The sequence below is a fragment of the Hyperolius riggenbachi genome, chromosome 7 (assembly GCF_040937935.1).
Source record: "Hyperolius riggenbachi isolate aHypRig1 chromosome 7, aHypRig1.pri, whole genome shotgun sequence".
Taxonomy (NCBI): Eukaryota; Metazoa; Chordata; class Amphibia; order Anura; family Hyperoliidae; genus Hyperolius; species Hyperolius riggenbachi.
The window spans coordinates 164,183,123-164,206,096 of NC_090652.1; the positions used below are offsets into that span (position 1 = coordinate 164,183,123).

At 42.1% G+C, this 22,974-nt stretch overlaps 1 protein-coding gene across 1 annotated transcript in view; it reads left to right on the forward strand.

The window, feature by feature from the left end:
• The window catches only part of DNAJB11 (DnaJ heat shock protein family (Hsp40) member B11), a 47,307-nt gene extending 25,559 nt beyond the window's left edge, over positions 1 to 21,748 (forward strand). The window contains exons 4-10 of the mRNA XM_068244840.1: positions 541 to 673; positions 4,128 to 4,270; positions 7,160 to 7,242; positions 7,385 to 7,442; positions 13,667 to 13,778; positions 15,572 to 15,731; positions 21,584 to 21,748. Of these exons, the coding sequence (XP_068100941.1) occupies positions 541 to 673; positions 4,128 to 4,270; positions 7,160 to 7,242; positions 7,385 to 7,442; positions 13,667 to 13,778; positions 15,572 to 15,731; positions 21,584 to 21,648 (754 nt within the window). The 3' untranslated portion in view covers positions 21,649 to 21,748. The remainder of the gene's footprint in view (positions 1 to 540; positions 674 to 4,127; positions 4,271 to 7,159; positions 7,243 to 7,384; positions 7,443 to 13,666; positions 13,779 to 15,571; positions 15,732 to 21,583) is intronic.
• Positions 21,749 to 22,974: the final 1,226 nt, after the last annotated feature.

Genomic DNA, 22,974 nt, shown 5'->3' on the forward strand with positions numbered 1-22,974 from the left:
GCACAGGCAGACTAACAGTTTTTACTGTACATAGTTGGAGTGTCATGCATTTATCTTCAAACAGAACAAAAATCTATAATACAGTTGTAGTTATTTATTTATTTTCAGTGCCCCACTTTAAGTGCACTTAAAGCAAAAGTTAAACTGGAGATACACTAATTAGATAAACACTTGAATGCGTAGTCCTATTCATAAGCTACAAATTTAAGTTTAATCGTTTTATTGCTTCAGCTGAATGACATAGTCTTTACATTTTTATATCTATTCTCTGCACTCAGAAGTGTTTTTCAATGCGATTGAATAAAAAGTGTCATTTATATACCTGAATTTTTAATCTTTACAGTGAGAAAAAAAATTAAGCACAGCCTAGTTCTATGTATATGTGGGACTGTACATACACGTTTATCTCATCAGGTCAGCTCAGGTACTCTTTTTAAAGTGAAAATAGTCATAGTTTATCGATCATGTTGTTGAGTTAAACTTCATGTGTGTATATTTGCATGGCATTCTTCTTTGAATGATTTTGTTTTTTCTATTAAGCTTCTTTGGAGATTTTGGATTCATGTTTGGTGGCAATCCACGTCAGCAGGACAGAAACGTTCCCAGAGGAAGTGACATAATAATTGATCTTGAAGTGACACTAGAAGAAGTATACTCTGGAAATTTTGTAGAGGTACAGTGCATTTTTGTCTATTTTCTTAAATGCACTATAACCTAGAGAAGAAAGTGTTTCTTAAGTGTATTTTGGTTTGGAAAAATGTCTGTACTGTAGATTGCAGTGTTTTCCCCTACAATTTTTTTTCAGCCGTGTGGCATGATAAAGTAACCAGGTGGGGAAGTAAGGGCCCTTTTACACTAGGAAGTGTGATTGCAATCGCGCACCCTACAATTTCCACTAAATTGCAATCAGCAAAACTGCTGTGATCCGCTTTCTGAAGACCAGGCTAGTGGGCTGGGTGGGTGGGTAGGTAGGTCGGGCTGGTGGCTAGTGGGGTGGGTAGGCCAGGCTGGTGGGTAGGTAAGCAGTTCAGACCAGTGGCTAGTGGTGTTGGTAGGTAGGTCAGGCTGATGGTTAGTGAGGTAGGTCAGGTGGGGTGGGTAGGTAGGTAGGTCAGGCTAGTGGGGTGGTTGGGTAAGTCAGGCTGGTGGTTAGTGTGGTGGATAGGTAGGTCAAGTTGGTGGCTAGTGGGGTGGGTATGGAGGTAGGTTAGGCTGGTGGCTAGTGAGGTAGGTCAGGTTGGTGCCTAGTGGGGTTGGTGGGTAGGTCAAGCTAGTGTGGTGGGTAAGTCAGGCTGGTGGTTAGTGCGGTAGGTGGGTAGGTCAGGCTGGTGGCTAGTGGGGTGGGTATGGAGGTAGGACAGGATGGTAACTAGTGGGGTGGGTGGGAAGGTAGGTCAGGCTGGTGGCTCATGGGGTGGGTCAGGCTAGAAGCCGGTGGCTAGTGTGCAGGGTAGCTTAGATTGGAGATTGGCGGCTGGTGGGTTACGCTGGTGGACTAGTGGGGAGGGCTTGCAGCTCGCCTTACACCCCCCTTATTAATTACCAAAAGATACTCAGTAACTTTATTATATAGCACACTACTACTATTAATGCAGTACATGGTTAAATAGGCCAGGAGATGTAATCACAACAATGGACTACATCTCTCGGCATGCATTGTGTTGGTCGGTAATATGTTATATCACCAAGGCCACTTCAAACTACTAAAAGTAGTGACATGACATGGTGACATGACCACTGCCTCTTTCCTCTTACATTGTATTTGAAGAGCAATGTGTCCTAGACTAAAGGCATATGCAGTAGTTTATTTACTTGACTCAATTGACTTGGAACAGCCAGGGAGCTGGACTATACCAGGTAGCAGAGTGCAAAGGTGGAAGTTTAGGGATTATGTGACATCCATTTCCTCCTGGATGGCCGCCAGGTACTTGAAGCTTAATTTGGAAAAGACTGAGCTTCTAATATTCCTACCCCGCACAGCTGCACCCCTCCCAGATCTGCACATCACTATCGAAAATACTACCATCCGCCCTACCTCCCAAGCCCACTGTCTAGGCGTTACCCTGGACTCTGAACTTTCCTTTACACCCCACATCCAAGGTATTGCCAGATCCTGCAACTTCCACCTCCGCAACATCTCCAAGATCCGCTCCTACCTGTCCCCTGACACCACTAAACTCCTTATCCACGCCCTTGTCATCTCCCGCCTAGACTACTGAAATTCTCTTTTGTCTGGCCTCCCCTCTAACCGTACTGCCCCACTTCAATTGGTAATGAATGCGGCAGCCAGACTGATACATTCTTTTCATTGCAGCGCCTCTACAACTCCGCTCTGTAAAGCCCTACACTGACTCCCCATCAGCTTTAGGATAAATTTCAAAATCCTGTGCTTGACCTACAAATCAGTGCACAAGACCTGCCCGACCTACATCTCTGATCTGGTCCACAGGCACATACCAGCCCGCCCCCTCCGATCCTCCAATGACCTGCGCCTAGTTGCATCACGCATATCTCAGTCACATGCATGATTGCAGGACTTCACCAGGGCTGCCCCTACTCTCTGGAACTCACTCCCACCAGCAATGAGACTCGCCCCCACCTTTAATACTTTCAAACAAGCTCTCAAGACTCACCTTTTCATGCTCGCATACCCCCCTACACCAGCACCATAATATGTTCTGTTAGATACCCTCTCAAAAGATGCACCTATTGTCTCCACCCCTACCCTTTAGATTGTAAGCCTCTTGCAGGGCCCTCCTCCCTAGTGTTTCCAGCTTGATTATGCAATCTTGCTGACAATAACCCCTCTTGTGGACTAGAACAGTCTCTATTTTGACCTATGACACTTTATTGTTATCAAATCATTTGCATGATCTTGTTTTGTTGAGAGTTTCCTGTATGTTCTACCTTGTATGTTAACCCATTTATCTATTGTGCAGCGCTGCGTAATATGTTGGCGCTTTATAAATACAGTAAATAATAATAATAATGTGACTGTTTTTGAAGTAGAGATGTAGGCGAACAGCTCGCGAGCTGCTCGCCGCAAACAGCGGGCCTTGTACTATTTCCTGGTCGCAATGTCCCGAAGTAGTAAGTCTGCCCATGTCTGCATGCGTCCTTTAGTATGCATGCCCTGGCCTGGTGGTGCGCGTCGTTGCAATCAGGGACGCGCACCGCCGGGCCAGGGCATGCGTACTAAAGGACACCGGCAGGCGTAATACTCCGGTACATTGCCACTCGGAAGTAGTACGTGGCCAAAATGCCCATTGAGATTCACTGGCGAGCTATTCGCTAGTATCTCTATTTGGGAGCTTGATAACATCCGTGCTAGATATAAACAGTTTATTATTATTTTTCGCTGAGACCCCCAAAGCTTACTAGTTTGTGAAATAGTTAAGAACTTATTTGTTGATGATGTAATGTGACTTTAAAGGACATCTTAGCTCTTTCAAAAGATAAAAAAAACGGAGGGAGCCGGCATGCTCTTTTAGATCATAAGCTCACAAGGGCAGGGCTCTCTCTCACCCTTTTGTGTCTTGGAATTTGTTATTCATTTCATAGCTTGCACTCTTATACATTTTATTCATCATGTTACATCTGTCATTGTAATCACCAGTTCTGTGTTTTGTACCAGTGTCCACATTTGATGTACTGTATATCATAGTCTGTATCATTATCTTCCCCTTGTTTGTTTTCCTGCTTTGTACAGAGCCACGGAATATGTTGGCGCTTTATAAATCAATTATGATAATAATGGGCAGGCAGCTCTCCTCATGCCCACCGCTCCCCCCCATTCTCCTCTTCCCCTCTCCATTAAGGCCTATTATCCCTCCAAACCTACTTTTAGGTCGGGAGGGTGATAGGTTCAGGGGAACATTAGGCCTTAACGGAAGGGGACAGAAAAGACCGGGGGAGGGGGGGGGAGCGGTGGGCATGAGGAGAGCCTCCTAAGCAAGTCTGCTTCCCACCCCTCCATTCTTGAATTTTTAAAAGGGCTTAGGTATCCATTAAATGCAAAACTATGCTTTGTACCTGATGGTGTTGGTTACATACTTGTGTAACAAGTACGCATAATGAGTGAAAAGTGTCCAAGACGTCACTATATCATCTTTGTTTTTATTACTTAGGTAGTAAGAAATAAGCCTGTAGCAAGGCAGGCACCAGGGAAACGTAAATGTAACTGTCGGCAAGAAATGAGGACTACACAGCTCGGACCTGGACGCTTTCAGATGACCCAAGAAGTTGTTTGTGATGAATGTCCGAATGTCAAGTGAGTAATATATGTCAAGCAAGACTAATTTCAAGAGAGTCTGAAGCCATAAAAATGACCTCTTTTTATTGGCCAGTTATATTAAGCATTAAGATCAAAGCTGATTGGCAGCATCCTCACAGCAGAACGAGCTATTTATACCCGCAAAATCTCGGGGCAAAGTTTTGCCGCCTGGGGAGGCAGAACTTTGCGCTGTAGCTCTGCCTCCAGTCCAGTCAATCTCCGCCAATCTCTGCCTCTCCCTGCCCTGCTCAGTGAAAGAAGGTGGGGAGAAGGTGGGGAGAGGCGGAGATTGACTGGAGCAGAGGCAGAACTACAGTGTGAAGCTCTGCCTCTTCCAGGTAGGATCACAGAATTTTGCTTTAGGGATTTCGGGGGTATAAAGGCATCGTTCTGCCGTGGGAATGCAGCGTATCCGCTATGATCTTAATGCTTAACCACTTCAGCCTACAGCGTTGAAAATCGTATGCATCCGAGCAATGTTCACCTCCCATTCATTCGCCAATAACTTTATCGCTACTTATCACAATTAATTGATCTATATCTTGTTTTTTCTGCCACTAATTAGGCTTTCTTTGGGTGGTACATTTTGCTAAGAATTATTTTTTTCTAAATCAATTTTAACAGGAAAATTAAGAAAGAAATGGAAAATATTCATTATTTCTCCGTTTTTTTCCATTATAGTTTAAAATTAATACATGCTATCGTAATTAAAACTCATGTATTTTATTTGCCCATTTGTCCCGGTTATTACACCGTTTAAATAATGTCCCTATCACAATTTACGGCGCCAATATTTTATTTAGGAATAAAGGTGCATTTTTTCAATTTGCGTCCATCACTATATACAAGCTTATAATTTAAAAAAAAATATAATAAGTTACTTTCTTGACATGCATATTTAAAAAGTTCAGACCCTTTGGTAACTATATATGTTTTTTTATTGTAATTTTTATTTTTAATTACAAAATGTATTTGGGTAATTTTTGGTGTGGGAGGGAAACAGATAATTTTAAATGTAAAATAATTTAATTCTTTATTAAAAAATGTATGTGGGTGCAGTTTACTATCTGGCCACAAGATGGCCACAGTTAAAGTCCTGGAAGCGCATGATCACGCTTCCAGGAACAATAAAGAGCATGGAAAACGTATTTGGGGGCAGACATACAGCGGTCTCTGATTAGAGAGCGTCGGTTTTTCTGCGGGGAACTTAGATCGGTGAATGGGAATTATATTTCCATTCACTGATCGGGGAACTAACAGCAGGCAGCGGGCGATCGCGCGCCTCATGCAGCGGCAGCAACACAGTCTATCTGGAAGGATATATCCAACTAGATAGACTTAAGTGGTTGATATAGCTGGCCAATAAAAAGAGGTAATTTTTATGTCTTCAGACTCTCTTTAACCACTTTACCCCCGCGCGTACGTATTTCTCCGCCCCTTTTTCCATCCTTTAAAAACCAGGGACGGAGAAACACGTACTTTCCGCGTTCCCGACGCTGCCCGCGCTCCCGCTCGTAAACACGCCGCCCGCCGCTAGTAAAACCGCCGCCGCCCGCTCGCCCAGAGATCAATGAACGGGAAAATCCATTCCCGTTCGTTGATCTAAGCCCCGCAATGATCAGCTGCTCTCCTATGGGCAGCGCGATCATTGTGAGAAAAAACTCACGTGTCCATGCTCATTATACTTCCTCCAAGCTTCCGGAAGGAAGCTTGGAGGTCGCATTAAAACAAAAAGTTACTGTGGCCATCTTGTGGCCAAATAGTAAACTACACCCTACACATTTTTCACATACAAATAAATGACTTTTACACATAAAATTAACTCATTACCTCCCACACTCCCCATTTTTTTTTTTTTGTATTAAAAAAAAATAAAAAAATTTACAATTAAAAAAAATACATAAATAGTTACCTTAGGGACTGAACTTTTTAAATATTTATGTCAAGAGGGTATAACACTGTTACTTTATAAACTATGGGCTTGTAATTAGGGATGGACGCAAAACTGAAAAAAATGCACCTTTATTTCCAAATAAAATATTGGCGCCAAACATTGTGATAGGGACATAATTTAAATGGTTTTATAACCGGGACAAAAGGGCAAATACGTTTCATGGGTTTTAATTACAGTAGCATGCATTATTTAAAAACTATAATGGCCGAAAACTGAAAAATAATTATTTTTTTCCCCACATTTTTCCTATTTTCCCATTAAAACACATTTAGAAAAAAATAATTCTTGGCATAATGTCCCACCTAAAGAAAGCCTAATTGGTGGCGAAAAAAACAAGATATAGTTCATTTCATTGCGATAAGTAATAATAAAGTTATAGACGAATGAATGGAAGGAGCGCTGAAAGGTGAAAATTGCTCTGGTGCTCAGGGGGTAAAACCCCTCAGTGGTGAAGTGGTTAATATGAATCAGAAGTGAGCCAGTTGCATTGGTTTTAATAAATTTGTCAGCGACTAGGCAGCGAGCAATCTGCCTAGCGGATCAAATTGGCTGAGTGCTGGCGAAGGACATTGTTCTTCCCAATTACCCTGACAGCTCTGTGATGCCACTCATTTCTCCCCACCCCCTTCTCTGACAGTTATCATACAACTGTATATGTTGGGGTCAATAAAAATTAACCTGTGCATAGCCAATTTAGCAATACAATAAGTAACAGCGGAAGATCAATTTATATAATATATTTACATTATTAGTTACGATTACTTATGTCCTGTAAATAAATAAAACACATGAATATTAAAGAACAGTTGTCTTTCAGTGATGGAAGATAATCAACAATATTGGCCTGTTGGAAAATTAGTACAGTATCAAAAGTTGCTTTAAGAATTGCATACATATTTTTTTTATAGTTATTTTACTGTTGTACTTTTTAGGCTTGTAAATGAAGAGAGAACTTTAGAAGTAGAGATTGAGCCTGGTGTGCGAGATGGTATGGAGTACCCATTCATTGGAGAAGGCAAGCACAATTTTTTGTTTATATCTCAAAATATTTTCTTTATTGCTAGTGTTGCATTGTAACCAGCAATATCTAGCTATCTATCCATCTAATATATATTACACAGACACATTTTTTTTCTCCTTTGTTTTTGTTTTTAAAGGTGAGCCACACGTTGATGGAGAACCAGGTGACTTGCGCTTTCGAATCAAAGTTCTCAAGTAAGTAGATGTCCAGATAACTGAGTTTATTTATTACAATACCATACATGTGGTGTTTGGGTGACTGTAAAGAAAAATTACTTATTTTTCAAGAGTGAGTGTAATGACATCCCACATCAGTTCACATCTACCCACAGTACTTACTTTTCCACTGTGCTTAGGAGGCGGCATAGAGCAGCCATAAGATCTGGTAAAAGTGGGTTATCATCAGGCGTGCCTAAAGGGACTGAAAAGTGGCAGCTTGCAATTTGGAAATGGATGTGGGGAAATAGGGATACAGTAGCCAAAACTTTTGAGATTGTCAAAAATATTAGTTTTCACAAAGTTTGTTGCTAAACTGCTCTTAGATCTTTGTTTCAGTTGTTTGTGATGTACTGAAATACAGTTATAAGCACTTCATACGTTTCAAAGGCTTTTATTGACAATTACATGAGATTTATGCTAAGAAGTCCGTATTTGCAGTGTTGGCCCTTCTTTTTCAGGACCTCTGCAATTCGACTGGGCAATCCTGACTGATAGCAACCCATTCTTTCATAATCACTTCTTTCAGTATCTGAGAATTTGTTTTTTTTTGTTTTTTTTGTCCATCCGCCTCTTGAGAAACTCCCCAGATCTTAATCCCATTGAGAACTTGTGGTCATTCCTCAAGAGGCGGATGGACAAAAAAAAACAAAAAAACAAATTCTCAGATACTGAAAGAAGTGATTATGAAAGAATGGGTTGCGATCATTCAGAATTTGGCCCAGAAGTTGATTGAGAGCATGCCCAGTCGAATTGCAGAGGTCCTGAAAAAGAAGGGCCATCACTGCAAATACGGACTCTTTGCATAAATCTCATGTAATAGTCAATAAAAGCCTTTGAAACGTATGAAGTGCTTATAATTATATTTCAGTACATCACATAAACAACTGAAACAAAGATCTAAAAGCAGTTTAGCAGCAAACTTTGTGAAAACTCATATTTTTGACAGTCTCAAAACTTTTGGCCAGGACTGTAAACTCGTACCTCACTATGATGTACATTCTTATCTGTGATATTTGGTATCTTTACTACTGGCACGGTGAGTCACTGTGGGATACTGTAGATAGAAGTAACTTTTCTGGTGCTAAACCCTGCATGATCAATGTAAAAATGGGTATCCATGTTATGAATAACGTGTGTTCTGCTAGAGATTTCAACAAGATTTTGACTGTACTGATTCCACCTCCTTTTGACCATACTTCATTCTCTGCATTGGTGCCAGAGGCTAGAAGATGTTTATATTAGAGGGTGGAATGCCTGTACTTCTACTACCTAAAAGTGCTTGCAGAAAGGGGGAGTATTTTATTGAACAGCTTGTAGATAGGGGAGTAGCAGTGTTCATCTTCTCCCCTCTTTCTGGCTGTTATAGGAACACTTGACGTCTAAAGAGGATCTGTAAGAAAAACAAAAGTACCTCTATGGCAGTGATGGGTAACCGTGGCACTCCAGCTGTGACAAAACTACAAATCCCATCATGCCTCTGCCTCCCCGTGTTATGCTTAGAGCTGTCAGAGTATTGCAATGCCTCATGGGACTTGTAGTTCCACCACAGCTGGAGTGCCAAGGTTAGCCATCACTGCTCTATGGGGTACTTGCCTCAGGAGAGGGAAGCATCTGGATAGTGATAAGGCGAAAAGCACGCCTGCGAAACGGCTATGGTCCTGTGCTACTTCCGGGTCGCTCTGTCTCAGTAGTACGCATGCCCTGGGTTAGACACACTCAGTAGTACGCATGCGCAGCTGTGCGCGTTCTTGATTGTACGCCGGAGGCCGGGCACGCTTCATGACGTCACACACAAAGCGTGCCCAGCCACAGGTGAGAAATCAAGGACGTGCACTGCCGGGCCAGGGCATGCGTACTACTGAGAGACAGTGACCTGGAAGTAGTACAGGGCCATAGCTGTTCTATGCAGGTGAGCTGTTGGCCTACATCGCTACCTCTGGATCCTAAGGAGGCTTCCACCGTCGTCCTCAGTTCTGTTTCAGCGTTGTTAGCGCTGGAACCATTATGATGATCTAAAGACTGAAAGATTTTGATTTGTGCATTGAGAGGAATACAGTGTCATAATCCTATGTAACAATAAAGGTAATAGGCCTGCATGCACCAAAACTTCCTTTATAAAGTCCTAAGCTACTCTGTCAAAGACCTTTTCTGCATTTAAAGGGACTCCGAGCTCAGCCAAAAAATGAAAGTTGTACTCACCTGGGGCTTTCTCCAGCCCATTGCTGGTCGGGAGGTCCCACAACGGCGTCCTGGCTCCTCTCCATGTCCCCGCTCCGGAATGGCTGACCGGCCGCAGCCCGGGCGACACTCGGACGAGTGTCGGGCTGCTCCTTCCGCGTATGACGCGGCTGACGTCACACGCCAGCCGCCTCGCGTCATCACGGCGGCCGGCGTGGCAGTACGGCGCATGCGCGCTTAAACGCGCATGCGCAGTACTGCCACGCCAGCCGCCGTGATGACGCAAGGCGGCCGGCGTGTGACGTCAGCCCCGTCATACACGGAAGGAGCAGCCCGACACTCGGCCGAGTGTCGCCCGGGCTGTGGCCGGTCAGCCATTCCGGAGCGGAGACATGGAGAGGAGCCAGGACGCCGTCGTGGGACCTCCCGACCAGCACTGGGCTGGAGAAAGCCCCAGGTGAGTACAACTTTCATTTTTTGGCTGAGCTCGGAGTCCCTTTAATGACAGGACATGGCCCTTGACATTTCGTTTCCTCATATATTCAGTTACCAAAATAGCCTTGGAAGTATTGTCCCTAGTTTCTCGGCCTGGGACAATACCCACTTAGTCTTTGCCAATAACTTGAGGGATTATCTTTGTCAACCGATTAGCCGATACCTTGCTATAGAGTTTTGTATCTATATTCAGTAGGGAGGTAGGGCGATAACTCGAGCATAAGGTCTCATCCTTCCCCTTTATAGAATACTGCATATTAAACATAGCAATTGTGTTTGTTGCTGGTACCCCATATTGTTGCCAACTCCCAGCTAGAGCAATTTCCTGCCTTTATCTGGTCAGCAGACATCAGTCAGCCAGTCAGGTGTACTATTATACACCCTTTGCCTGCTGTACCAAATCTAGCAGGAATTGCGTAAATTAGCATTCAGGTGGGAGGCTTCGGTTGGACGCAATCGTAGATTGCATCGGTTACAGGGATGCCCTGTGTAGGCACATCTCCCACACGGTCCCCTCCCCAACCACTCACCTGTCAACCACATCCTGGAAGCTGCAAAAAAAATTTAAAATCACAAGCACTGGTCCGCACGACAGCCGGGGGCCCCAGTCTCTCTCACTGGCTGGGGTCTCCAAACCAACATGCGATACCTAGAGGGAAGTGCGGCCAAGCCCTGGACCTCTCACCTCCAGGGAGCCCACCCCCACTGCCTCTAAACTGAATGCTAACTGCAACAAACACAATTGCAAACTCCCAGCTAGAGCAATTCCTGCTTGGTACAGCAGGCAAAGTGTGTATAATAGTACACCTGATTGGCTGACCGATGTCTGCTGACCAGATAAAGGCAGGAAATTGCTCTAGCTGGGAGTTAGCAATTGTGTTTGTTGCAGTTAGCATTCAGTTTAGAGGCAGTGGGGGTGAGCTCCCTGGAGGTGAGAGGTCCAGGGCTTGCCCGCACTTCCCTCTAGGTATCGCATGGTGGTTTGGGGGCCCTAGCCAATGAGAGAGACTGAAGCCCCCAGCTGTCGTGCGGACCAGTGTTTGTGATTTTAAATATGGGGTACCAGCGAGGTTTTAAATAGCCTTAAAGGACCACTATCGCAAAAATCATAACATTCAAAATGCATGTAAACACATACAAATAAGTACATTTCTTTCAGAGTAAAATGAGCCATAAATTACTTATCTCCCATGTTGCCGTCACTTAAAAATAGAATGTAACAATCTGAACTTCTGCATATCTCTCCACGGAACTTTAAACCTCTGTGTTTAACCCTTCCAATGCTGGTCTAGTAAAAAAAAAATGCTGGTTGCATATAATATACTGTAAATAATGTTTTAGAGCAAAGTTGAAATGCAGGGTTATATTCCGCTTTAATGTACTTGTTGGCTGTTAGTTCAGACTAGAGTTACAAATGTTAGGCATTAACCACTTCAGGCTCACATCTGTGCAAGTTAATGCTGTGACATTTGTTGGCTTTCTATACGGGAAGTAATACTCAGACTTTTGGTTTCATGTTTAGTAATTTTGTAGCCTACGCTCTTAACAGTCATTTTTGATACCCAACATGCAACCATTATCACTAAAGCTCTACAGTACAGTTAGAGTTTAAAGGCAGAAGGAGGAGGGTAGCATCATGACACACTCATTATTAAACTCCACTGCTTTAATATTAATTAGTACAACCTTTTTCCACAAATACAAGTATCTGTGAGTGCAGATGGCACAAAAGTAAGCAAAATGCATTGAATGAGAGCAAATTAACTCCTTCGTTACTAAGGCTTTTCGGCCAGTCTATTTATTTTATAATAGGTAGGCAGTAAGACACGTTTCACAAGTCTAAGCCCGCTTCATCAGGCCAATAAGAGTGCCTCTTATTGGCCTGAGGAAGAGGGCTTAGCCCTGTGAAATGCGTTGCCTGTGCAAAAATGCATTTCTTTTTCCTATGAGAATGTCCTTGTTGAGGTAATCCACCTTATTTATCGTTTTTACTGTTGTTTTTAACTGTTTTATAAACCTCTGGGCGCTTCTTAACCCTCATTGTGGTTATTAATATGGTGGTTACACTTTAAGACTTCCTAAACATATATGAGCTTGAAGTTTTGACTAGTATTGAAAATAACGTTAATTGCTAATAAATATTTGATAATTTTATTTTGGCTTCATTTCTTTTACCAAACTCATTCGAGATCATTTTACAATCCTTCTTCTTTTTTTTTCTTTTTTTTTTTTTTTCTTTTTTTACAAAATATATCTGTGAAAGGGAACTGTTCATTTTATTTTACTACAGATTAGAAAGATTGAGACCAAAACAGATTGAATATAACCATGATCAGGTTGAATAGAACCATACTACATGGACCATAATGTGTGGTATGAGTCTGAAAATTTATTAAAAATAATTTGATTAGATCCTTTTGGCACGCCATCATACTACGAACTTAGGTTAGATTGCACAGTCATTTTTGTTCATCAGACTGCTGTGAGTGCAACCATTACATTCAATTGATAATATTTAATTGGTAAACTCATTTGTTTAAATCAATACCAAGTTTTGTGGACGAGTATAGGTCTGTTCAAAGGACCATTAATAAAAAAAAAAATACTTGTATACTCATACATATAAAATATACATTTGTACCATAGTAAAATACACTATAAATTGCTTTTCTCCTATGTTGCTGTCTTTTATAGTAGGTTGTAAAAATCAGATGGATCTGAGAGGTTTTGGATTAGTCCATTTCCTCATGGGGAATTCTATGGGATTTTTGTTTCATTTTCAAAAGAACTGCATTTGATCAGTCCAACTGCCAAAATAGTGTGCTAATGAGTAGGGAGGCTGGCTGACATCTTTGTATAGGTCCTTTTTTCAGAGAGCTTTGTAAACAATAAAGCAAATACTGAAAATCCCCATGGAGAGATTTGTCATTTTTATTATTTACTGTAAGTAGCAGCAACATGGGGAAAAAAAGTAATTTATAGTGCATTTTACTCTTGAACAAACGTAAATCTTAAATGTATGTTACATTTTTAAAATTTTTCACAATAATGGTCCTTTAAAGTATACCTGAGATGTGTAAAGTGCTGTATTTATTCTTGCATGGGGTGTCCTTCAGCCCCATGAGGTGCGTGGGCTCCCTCGCTGTCCTCTCCAGCCGCTCCGTTTACTAGTTATTCCTCCCAGTAATCTGGCCAGTCGTGACCAGTCATGTGCCTTTTGCACAGCCCCTGCACAGAATGCTCCCGGCTGCAGGAGCGTAAAAGGGATGTGCACTCGTGGCCGCGTATGTGAGTGCGGCCAGTCAGATTACCGGGGGGGGGGGGGGGGATATCGAAGGTACGCCGTGTCCAAAGAGGACGGTGAGGGAGCCCATGTAACTCATGGGGCTCCAGGTAAGTATAAATACAGCTCTTTTACACATCTCAGGTTTCCTGTAAGCTTTACATTAATAGATATCAGTTGTATGTACGGTACAGCTTTAGTGTAAGCTTTCTTTCTTTTTTTTTGTTGTTTTTTTTTGTTACAGGCATCCTATATTTGAAAGAAGAGGAGATGATCTGTACACAAATGTTACTATTTCTCTCCTCGAAGCACTTGTAGGTTTTGAAATGCACATTACTCATTTGGATGGCCATAAAGTAAGTACAGATAAGTAATTCCTAAATAAAATGGATCCAGTGCCATTTTGTGATTACTAGAGGAGAGCCATCTGAGTAAATTTTCCAATGCCAGCATAAATAGTTGAGCAGTGCATTGTTTCATTGATAATAAAGTTAGCAATACAGAGATCAGTCAGGCAATTCCCCACCAGCAGCAATCATTGGAATCTCCAGCATGACCTATGTCTTTCGTACAGTTTATCAGAGCTAGGCCATATGAAAAGGCAACAATTTCAGAACTGATTGGGGTTAACAGGGGCACTTATAGTTCCAGCATTATCCTCATACATAGTTAAGTATCGTTCACACATGAGGCATGGCGCCTGGCAGGGAGCAGAATTCCATCCCTTGGGCGAAACTGCAGGGCTGAGGCTGTACAGATGTGTCTCTAGCCTACAGCATTCTGTTGCTATGCGGGGGAGGGGGGGCGGAGGGCTGATGGAGCAGTGCGGGAGTGATGTCGCACAGCAGGGGTGAGTGGGGGGAATATGCTCCCAGCCGGCAATCTGCCACATCAATTCACTAGGCTAAACGCTGGCCGAGCATCAGGGGGCCACTGTACACACACTTGACTCTTGGCAGAGGTGGACGTTAAAGTGAACCTGAGGTGAAAATAAACTTGTGAGATAATGAATTGTATGTGTAGTACGGATAATAAATAGAACATTAGTAGCAAAGAAAGAGTCTCATATTTTTATTTTCAGTTATTTATTGTTTATTGTTAAATATGAATGCTATTTATAACATTAATTCTGACTTTCATAGTTGCAGTTTATAATCCACACTCTATGGAACTATCCTGCAGTAAAACCTTATCTCAAGCTGTCTCATGACTGCTTCTTTGCTGATTAAAGTCTTCAGAAAACGGGACTGCCATTAGTCTCAATGAGGCTGGTCACACTACCCACAGTGCGATGCAATGGAATTGTTCATGACGCGCTTCGGCAATGCAAACTTATGTACTCTGTGGCAGGGTAATATGAATGGGCCAGTAGTGTGGTGCGTTCATCCTGCTCTGGGGTTTCTGCAGCAGGACGATAGCACCGCAGTATAAGTGGAACTAGTCTCTAATGACAAGCTCACAGAAGCTCTTTTGCATAGATAACTTAACACATAAACAAATATTTTAACTCTTCCTGTACTGGAAATCAGAAAGGGACTTCACATAATTTCTTAGTGGGTTAGTATCATGTGTACATATCTCATCATGGGCTTGATGCACTAATGCTGTAATATTGCTGTGCACAGACAATGCACGGTAATATTACCCTTACTTTCGGCAGCATGTTACGCTGTAAGTGCAATCCGTGGTACTTGAGTAGCACAACCATTGCTACAGTAGTGCGCGTGGCAACAGTCACGCTACTTGCCACCTCGGGCCACGCTAATAGCGGAACTCATGGTACACGCAGACCATGAGCTAATAGCGGAACTCATGGTACACGCTGCTGGAAGGGTAATATTGCTGTGCGCTGTCCGTGCATGGCAATATTATAGCAAGTTAGTGCATCAGGCCACATGTCACTTCAGGTTCACTTTCACAGCTGCCTCAGTTGCGTTTCATCTAGCGCGTGTAGGAGGCTTTAGTAGAAGCTGAGGCAATTTCTTTCATTTAGAAATGTGTTCATACACTGATTAATCTCTCAGAACAGTAAAGAAAAATGGAAGATCTAAAAATCCTATAGGATGTGTTTTCTGTTGGTCATTTACATTAACATCATATTTGCAAAATTTCCAGATATGTTTTCCATCTTTTACTGTTTTACACCTAGGTTCACATATTGCGCGATAAAATAACTAAACCTGGAGCAAAACTTTGGAAAAAGGGAGAAGGCTTGCCAAATTTTGACAACAATAACATCAAGGGATCACTGATTATTACTTTCGATGTTGACTTTCCAAAAGAACAACTGACAGAAGAACAAAAAAATGGTATGTGTATTTTTAAGTGTATAGTTAAAATGCCAACCTGGTCAAAGCACAACTGTACTGTAAAACTGCCTTTACATTTATTATATCTTATGTTTAACCTTTATCTTTCTTTTAGTTGTAGTGGCCATGCATCTAGCGGTTTGGCTGTACAATCGACCATTCAATGCGATCATTTTATACAATCGAGAGAGAATCGCGTGTGTTCTAGAATTCCCAATCGTTGAAAAGTGGCTGATTTCATCTCAAATTGACCAGCTTAGTCGATCGAGTAGAATGCAAGATATCGGTCGATCATACAGGAATCGGCTACTGTTCACATGTCATTCGATCGACTCTGAATCGATTTTTGCATTCAGAGCATGGAGACACAACATCGGTCAAATTGAATGTAAAGTGAAATGCATAGGATATAGCTGTAGTGTGTGGGTAACTAGTCGATTGACTTTAGATCAACCATACTGAAGTTGAAAGACTTGTTCTACTTGCTGTCCCCTGAATAAGCTTTGAATGCCCTGTTCTTGAATCTGTGGCTTTGGGGGCCCCTCCTCCTCCCTCTCCCCAACTGCAAGTGCAGCCAATTAGCAAAAAAAACCCTTCCCAGTACACTTAAAGGGACACTTAAGTCAAACAAAAAAAATGAGTTTTACTCACCTAGGGCTTCCAATAGCCCCCTGCAGCTGTCCGGTGCCCTCGCCGTCTCCCTCCGATCCTCCTGGCCCCACCAGCAGCCACTTCCTGTTTCGGTGACAGGAGCTGACAGGCTGGGGACGCGAGTGATTCTTCGCGTTCCTGGCCACAATAGCGCCATCTATGCTGCTATAGCATATATCATATACCATATAGCAGCATAGAGGGTGCTAATGTGTCTGGGAACGCGAAGAATCACTCACGTCCCCAGCCTGTCAGCTCCTGTCACCGAAACAGGAAGTGGCTGCCGGCGGGCCAGGAGGATCGGAGGGAGACGGCAAGGGCACCGGACAGCTGCAGGGGGCCTTAGGAAGCCCTAGGTGAGTAAAACTCATTTTTTTTGTTTAAGTGTCCCTTTAAAGCGGAACTGTAGATAGAAAATAAACACATTGTTTCACTTACCTGGGGCTTCCCCAAGCCCCCAGCAGCTGTCCTGTCCCGCGCCAGTCCTGCCCGAGCCTCCGTTTTCCCGCTGCCGCCGCTCCGTCCCATACCTCGACTTGTAAGTCGAGGCTAGCGTAGCCCTGCCAAGCGTATCCTTGCTTCGCGTTCCCCTCTGCAATAGCGGGGAACGCGAAGAAAGGATACGCGTGGCTAGAGCCGCGCAGGCGCAGTGACCCGGTGGCGAAACCGAAAGTAGCTGGTGGTGGGAGAACGGACAGGACGGCTGCTGGGGGCTTGGGGAAGCCCCAGGTAAGTGAAACAATAATGTGTTTATTTTCGATCTACAGTTCCGCTTTAAATAAACTGTGTGTAGGAGCATAATTTTTTCCTGCTTCCAGACACTGCTTAACAGTAGAACACTCTCTGCTGCCATTCTCTGGCGCCCAAACACGTAACGCGCATGGTGTTCGGGGACCAACATGGCCCCATGATATCATTTTTGCAAGGGGCCCTATTAGGTCTAGTTATGCCCCTGAATGTGAATATTTTGTTTCAGAAAATATGCTGCTGTGCTTTACAGTAAGTGGAGTAATTTGCATTTGGATTCAGTAACTCCCTCTTTCTTAAAATATAATGGCTCTTCCTAAGTTCTGCAGCAACTTTGTTAGACTCTGTACTGCATCCCCTGTAGTTGTAGTGGGGAACATTAATTTACAGTAAATGACAATGATTCACAAAAAGCTTTGCACGTGCAAATGTGTGTGCAAGCCATTGGGCTTGATTCACTAAAATGTGATAAGTGCATATAAGACATACATTTTTCCTAGAGTAAAGTGCAAACTATTGCAAAGAAATTGAATGTGAAAAGAGAAGGTCTTTGTAGATTTGTCTTTGTGAGGGGGGGCTTCGCCAAAGCAGAAGAGTTCTTGAATTCAGGTGTACTTTGAATGGAAATTTTAGATTACAAATTTCTATTTTTGATGAGTGTCATTTAACCACTTGAGGACTGCAGGGCTAAACCCCCCTAGTGACCAGGCCATTTTTAGCAAAATTGGCCACTGCAGCTTTAAGGCCAAGCTGCAGGGCCGCACAACTCAGCACACAAGTGATTCCCCCCCCCTTTTCTCCCCACCAACAGAGCTCTCTGTTGGTGGGGTCTGATCGCTCCCCCCATGTTTATTTATTTTTTTTATAAATATTTGTGTTGTCGTTTTTTTTTTAAAAAGAACCCTCTTCCTTTAAATCCCTTCCCTCCCTCGCTCCCTCCCTCCCCACAGCCGGCCAATTACGGCGATCGGCTGTCATAGGCTTCTGCCTATGAGAGCCGATCGCTCTCTTGTCCCCCATGGGGACAACCGTGTCACACAGCTGTCCCCAGTGCAGCGCTGCTGCTCATCGCAGCGCTGCACCTAGTAAATAGACGGCGTGATCGCCGTCTAACAGTCTCCCGAGCGGCAATAGCCGCTCGGAGACTGAAGGCGGGGCGGAGCTCCGCCCTCCGAGCATGAGATGCGCGCGCACCATGCGCGCGATCTCATGCAAAACAGAGCCCCAGGACTTTACGCCAATTGGCGTTAGGCGGTCCTGGGGCTGCCACCGCGGCCACGCCTACTGGCGTGACGCGGGCGGCAGAAGGTTAAAGCATTAGGATTAGCTATACAATGCCAGGGAAAAAAACACACATATATAAGTAGATAAATACTTGATCTACTTACATAACACATGTATTGTACTGTTCACGTTTTGATTTCAGTGACTGTTATATAGTAAATGAAGAGGATTCTGTTCCTGGTGGGAACCATGTCTTTTGCCCACAGTTAAGCCTAAATCCTGATGTAATTTCTGCCCTTTACTTTTTTTCTTTTCTCCTCCAATCGCCGAGTCACCTCAGCCTTGCTTGTAAACACAAGTGAGCAGGGGATCGTGTTTCAGATAGGCAGCTAGGCAGGGAAATAAATGGAAGAGGAGGAATATATTATAGATAAAAAGAACCCCCAGCATACAACTGTTTGGCACTGACTACTCCATAAGTATGTGATAACTCCAAATCATAACAGCAGAAAACATTTTGCAAGTTTTGAATGCAGGATTAGCATCTTTATCACTTAGACCAGTTGCTGTTGAAATTTGATTTTTATGGTGACAATCCCGCTTTAAATAATACACCTAATAACAAAAATCAAACCTGCACATACCATCTTTTCACTGCCGGAAAGCCATGACTCACACCAGATTATTGACTTTTCCTACTAGGATACACAATCCTTATCAGATCTGTATAACTTAGAAAAAAGGGTCTGTAAGAACGAAGTATGGGTGCTGCACAGAGCTACCTGCTTGTTACGGGTCATATATTTATCAAGTACTGAATCAAAGACAAGTTTGACAGTCCAGAACTAGCACTATATCAGCACTGACGACTCCAACATTTCTGGGCAAACAGGCTCCTTTGAAGTGTGTAAAGGACTGATATGTTCACAATTCCGCCTGTATTGGTAATCAGCATAACACTGCAGCATTCTAGGAGAACACACAGGAAATGTTCACTACAGCCTATATGTATCGTTAATGATACAAGTAGCCAATAATTGGAACAAACGGTTGAAAACTACCCGTGAAATATCAGGTTATGCATTGTGAATTTTTAATATTTAATTATTTGCAGATGTCTATTTATAAAGCTAGGAACAGGTGATTTTACTAATTTGAGGGGTTGAAAAAAGACATATGTTCATCGCGTTCAACCAGAAAATAAAGTACAACACCAGCCTGCACCCTCACATGTCCCTGTTGATTCAGAGGAAGGCAAAAACCCTTACAAGGGATGGTCCAATTAGCCCCTAAAGGGGGAAAAAAATCCTTCCCGACTCCAGATGGTAATCAGATAAAGTCCCTGGATCAACACCACTGGGCATTACCTAGTAATTATAGCCATGGATGTCTTTCAACGCAAGGAAAGCATCTAAACGCAGAAATACAATTTGACCTTTAGTGACCACTGAGAGCAGAGGAGGGCATATTCCAACTCATGTTCACCACTTTTGACTTATCTCCATTTTTTGATTAATTCAGTACAAGCCAAAGTTTTTTCTGTTGATTTAATACTTTTTTTTTACTTTTATTTCAACTGAGCCTTAGTTCTCCAGTCTCCAGATTATAATATTTGATATAGTATTTAATATCTCTTTATCTCCTTTTCCAGCCTAGTTTATAAAATATTTTCTCATTCACAAATCTGATGCAAAGAAACCCCTAAAAGAATGGATTTTTGAAAGTGCAAAAATAATTGTAAAAATACTTCAAAATAGGCTCCATATGTAGTCAGTAAGATCACTAGATAAATTGATTAAAAAAAAGATTTTAAAAGATTTGTTGCTTTTAAAAGATTAATTCCTTTTAAAAAAAGAACTTCAGAGTCTGTTTAATCAAAGGTGTCCCTCTGGGTATTGCCAGTCACAGAGGCATAACTAAAGGGGAGCAGTCCCTGCGACTGCAGGGGGCCCCGAGCTGTAAGGGGGCCCAACTACTACTTTACTCCTTCTTATAAATAGGTCCATCCATCAGATCAGGTGGTTGTTTTTTTTTTTTTTTTTTTTTTTTTTTTTTTTTTTGGTGGCTACATTTGTTATGGGTGTGAAAATCATGATAGTCACTCTTTGTTTTATGAACCTTGCAAGATAGACCCCCTGGCTGTGAGGTTCACAAGGGGTTGGTAAGTGTAAGGGTGTAAACATAAGGGGGCTCCATCAATGTTTTGTACTAAAAAATAGAGGTGACAAAACCTCTTTGATCTGTATATTTTTGCAGGCTACAGCGTTATTTTCCTGTGGGAAAAATCCCTACTAGTATAGTGTACACACGTCAAATTAGCACTGCGCTTGAATACACAACCAGTCATTAGGTTTTTAAATTCAAAAATACGGTATCAAGTGTGTGTGTGTGTGTGTGTGTGTGTGTGTGTGTGTGTGTGTGTGTGTGTGTGTGTGTGTGTGTGTGTGTGTGTGTGTGTGTGTGTGTGTATATATATATATATATATATATATATATATATATATATATATATATATATATATATATATATATATATATATATATATATATAATATACCAAATTTTATTAATTCAATAGTGATATACTATCACTATTGAATTAATAAAATTTGGTATATTTATATATATATATATACACTTGATACCGTATTTTTGAATTTAAAAATCCATCAATGTTTTGCCCCATGATTTATAGTTACGCCCCTGGCCGATCATATTTAATATCTTTTCCTTTTCTTATAATCTGCTGTGAAAGATAGCTAAAACGGCATTTTCTGTGCCATGGCCTTGCTTATACCTGTAATGCTGAGATAATTAATGATAAATAATTGCTGGACTTGAGTAAACACCTGTTGAACCAACCAGCCATACAAAAGCAGCTAGACCTTCTGGAGCAGCTTGTACAAACTGTGTACGTTAAGGGAATGTCACACCATTCTGAAACTGTTGGATTGATGTCTTATCATTCTTATCAGTTGTGTGAACAATAGCAAGCAACTTTTTTTGGGGTGTTTCAACTTGTTTCACAACAAAAGTTGTTTGATAATTGTGCTGCATAAAAGACCGGTGTTGAGCATGTGTATGGGGCTTTAGTGGGTTCTTGGCCAAGATGGCTATTCAGGCCATAACTACCAGGAATCTAGCATGTGTACAGCCTGATGCATTACAGATATCAATGATTTTTGCAGAATTACAATTTCTAATTGAACTGTTTGCTTTTTTTATTTTAGGTGTAAAAGAACTTTTCAAGCATGGATCAATACAAAAAGTTTATAATGGACTTCAAGGATATTAACAATGCATAATCTTTATGCAAGAAGTAATTGGACATATTTATTTTATTTTGGGTTTCTTTGTGGATTTTTTATATAAATAAATGTTCCAATTTCTTGGTCTTACAGTAGTTGGTGTTTTTCTTTTTTAAACTGTATACATACTGTATATCACAATTTGTGTGAAAGTGTATTATTTATATACAGGCGTTCTAAAAGTTGCTTAAAAAAAGTGACTAAAGCAATATGAAGTTGCCATTCATTTTTAATAAGAACATGTATACTTTAAGTCAGTGGTTCTTAAAATTTTCAGTAAGTATTTTAATTGTTATGAATGTTTTATATTTCTCTCATAAATGTTTATGCCTTCTCTCCCAAGAGCTTTGTGTTTGAAAATCAGTGTGTTGGATTTGTCTCAGTTGTGCAGTTATTCTTGCTTCGTCACTATGTCTGCCATTTTACACAAGAAGCAAGGCTACTTCCAATGGCATCGACCTTTCTTCTCAGGTTAAGGAACCTATACACAAGCAAGGGTAGCTATGCTCATCCCGCTGGGACTTAAAGTAAACCAGAGACCTCATAAAGTAAATATTTGCTACTTACCTGGGGTTTCCTCCCGCCCCATAAACACGTCTGAGTCCCACGCCGCCCTCCCGCAGTCTGCCGTTCAGCTGCAATCAGCCCTGGTAACTGGCTAAGTCGGGTCCAGTCTGGGTCTTATGCGGGATTATAGACTAACATGATTTCCAGGCCGACGCAGATTGCCACACAAGCCACGTGGTAATGTAGTTCTGGACCAGCGTCAGATCGAGGACTTCTGGCTGACCTCACCACAACGCAGGTAATATGAATGACCCCATAGGTTTGCAATGGAGTGCAGTATCAGTGCGTCAGTTTGAAGCACTGCCCCGCCCCCAGTGTGAAAGGGCCCTTAGGGGTTTACCGATGGTTCTACAACTCTAAGCTCTGGCATATGCAGATAATTTGCTCCTGACATTTAATGATCCTGCTAACTCTATACCAAGGATATTTGAATGAATACTGTAATTTGGGGTGGAGGCCTGATTCAAAGTCAATGAAAATATAACCGCTTTATTAAATCTAGGGTGTTCTTCCAAACCCGGGTTAAATTTCATAAATACACTCAAGTTTAAGTGTAATGCTGCCCATATAAAGTACTTGGGTGTCATAATTTGTAAAGATCCAAATGATCTGTTCACCCTGAATTATGGGAGGGCTCTGATTGATTGCCAGCATCCATTGTCATAATGGGAGCAGCTATATTTCAACACCCTTGGCAGATTGGCCATCATTAAGATGATGATACCAAAGCTCTTTCAAAGCTATTT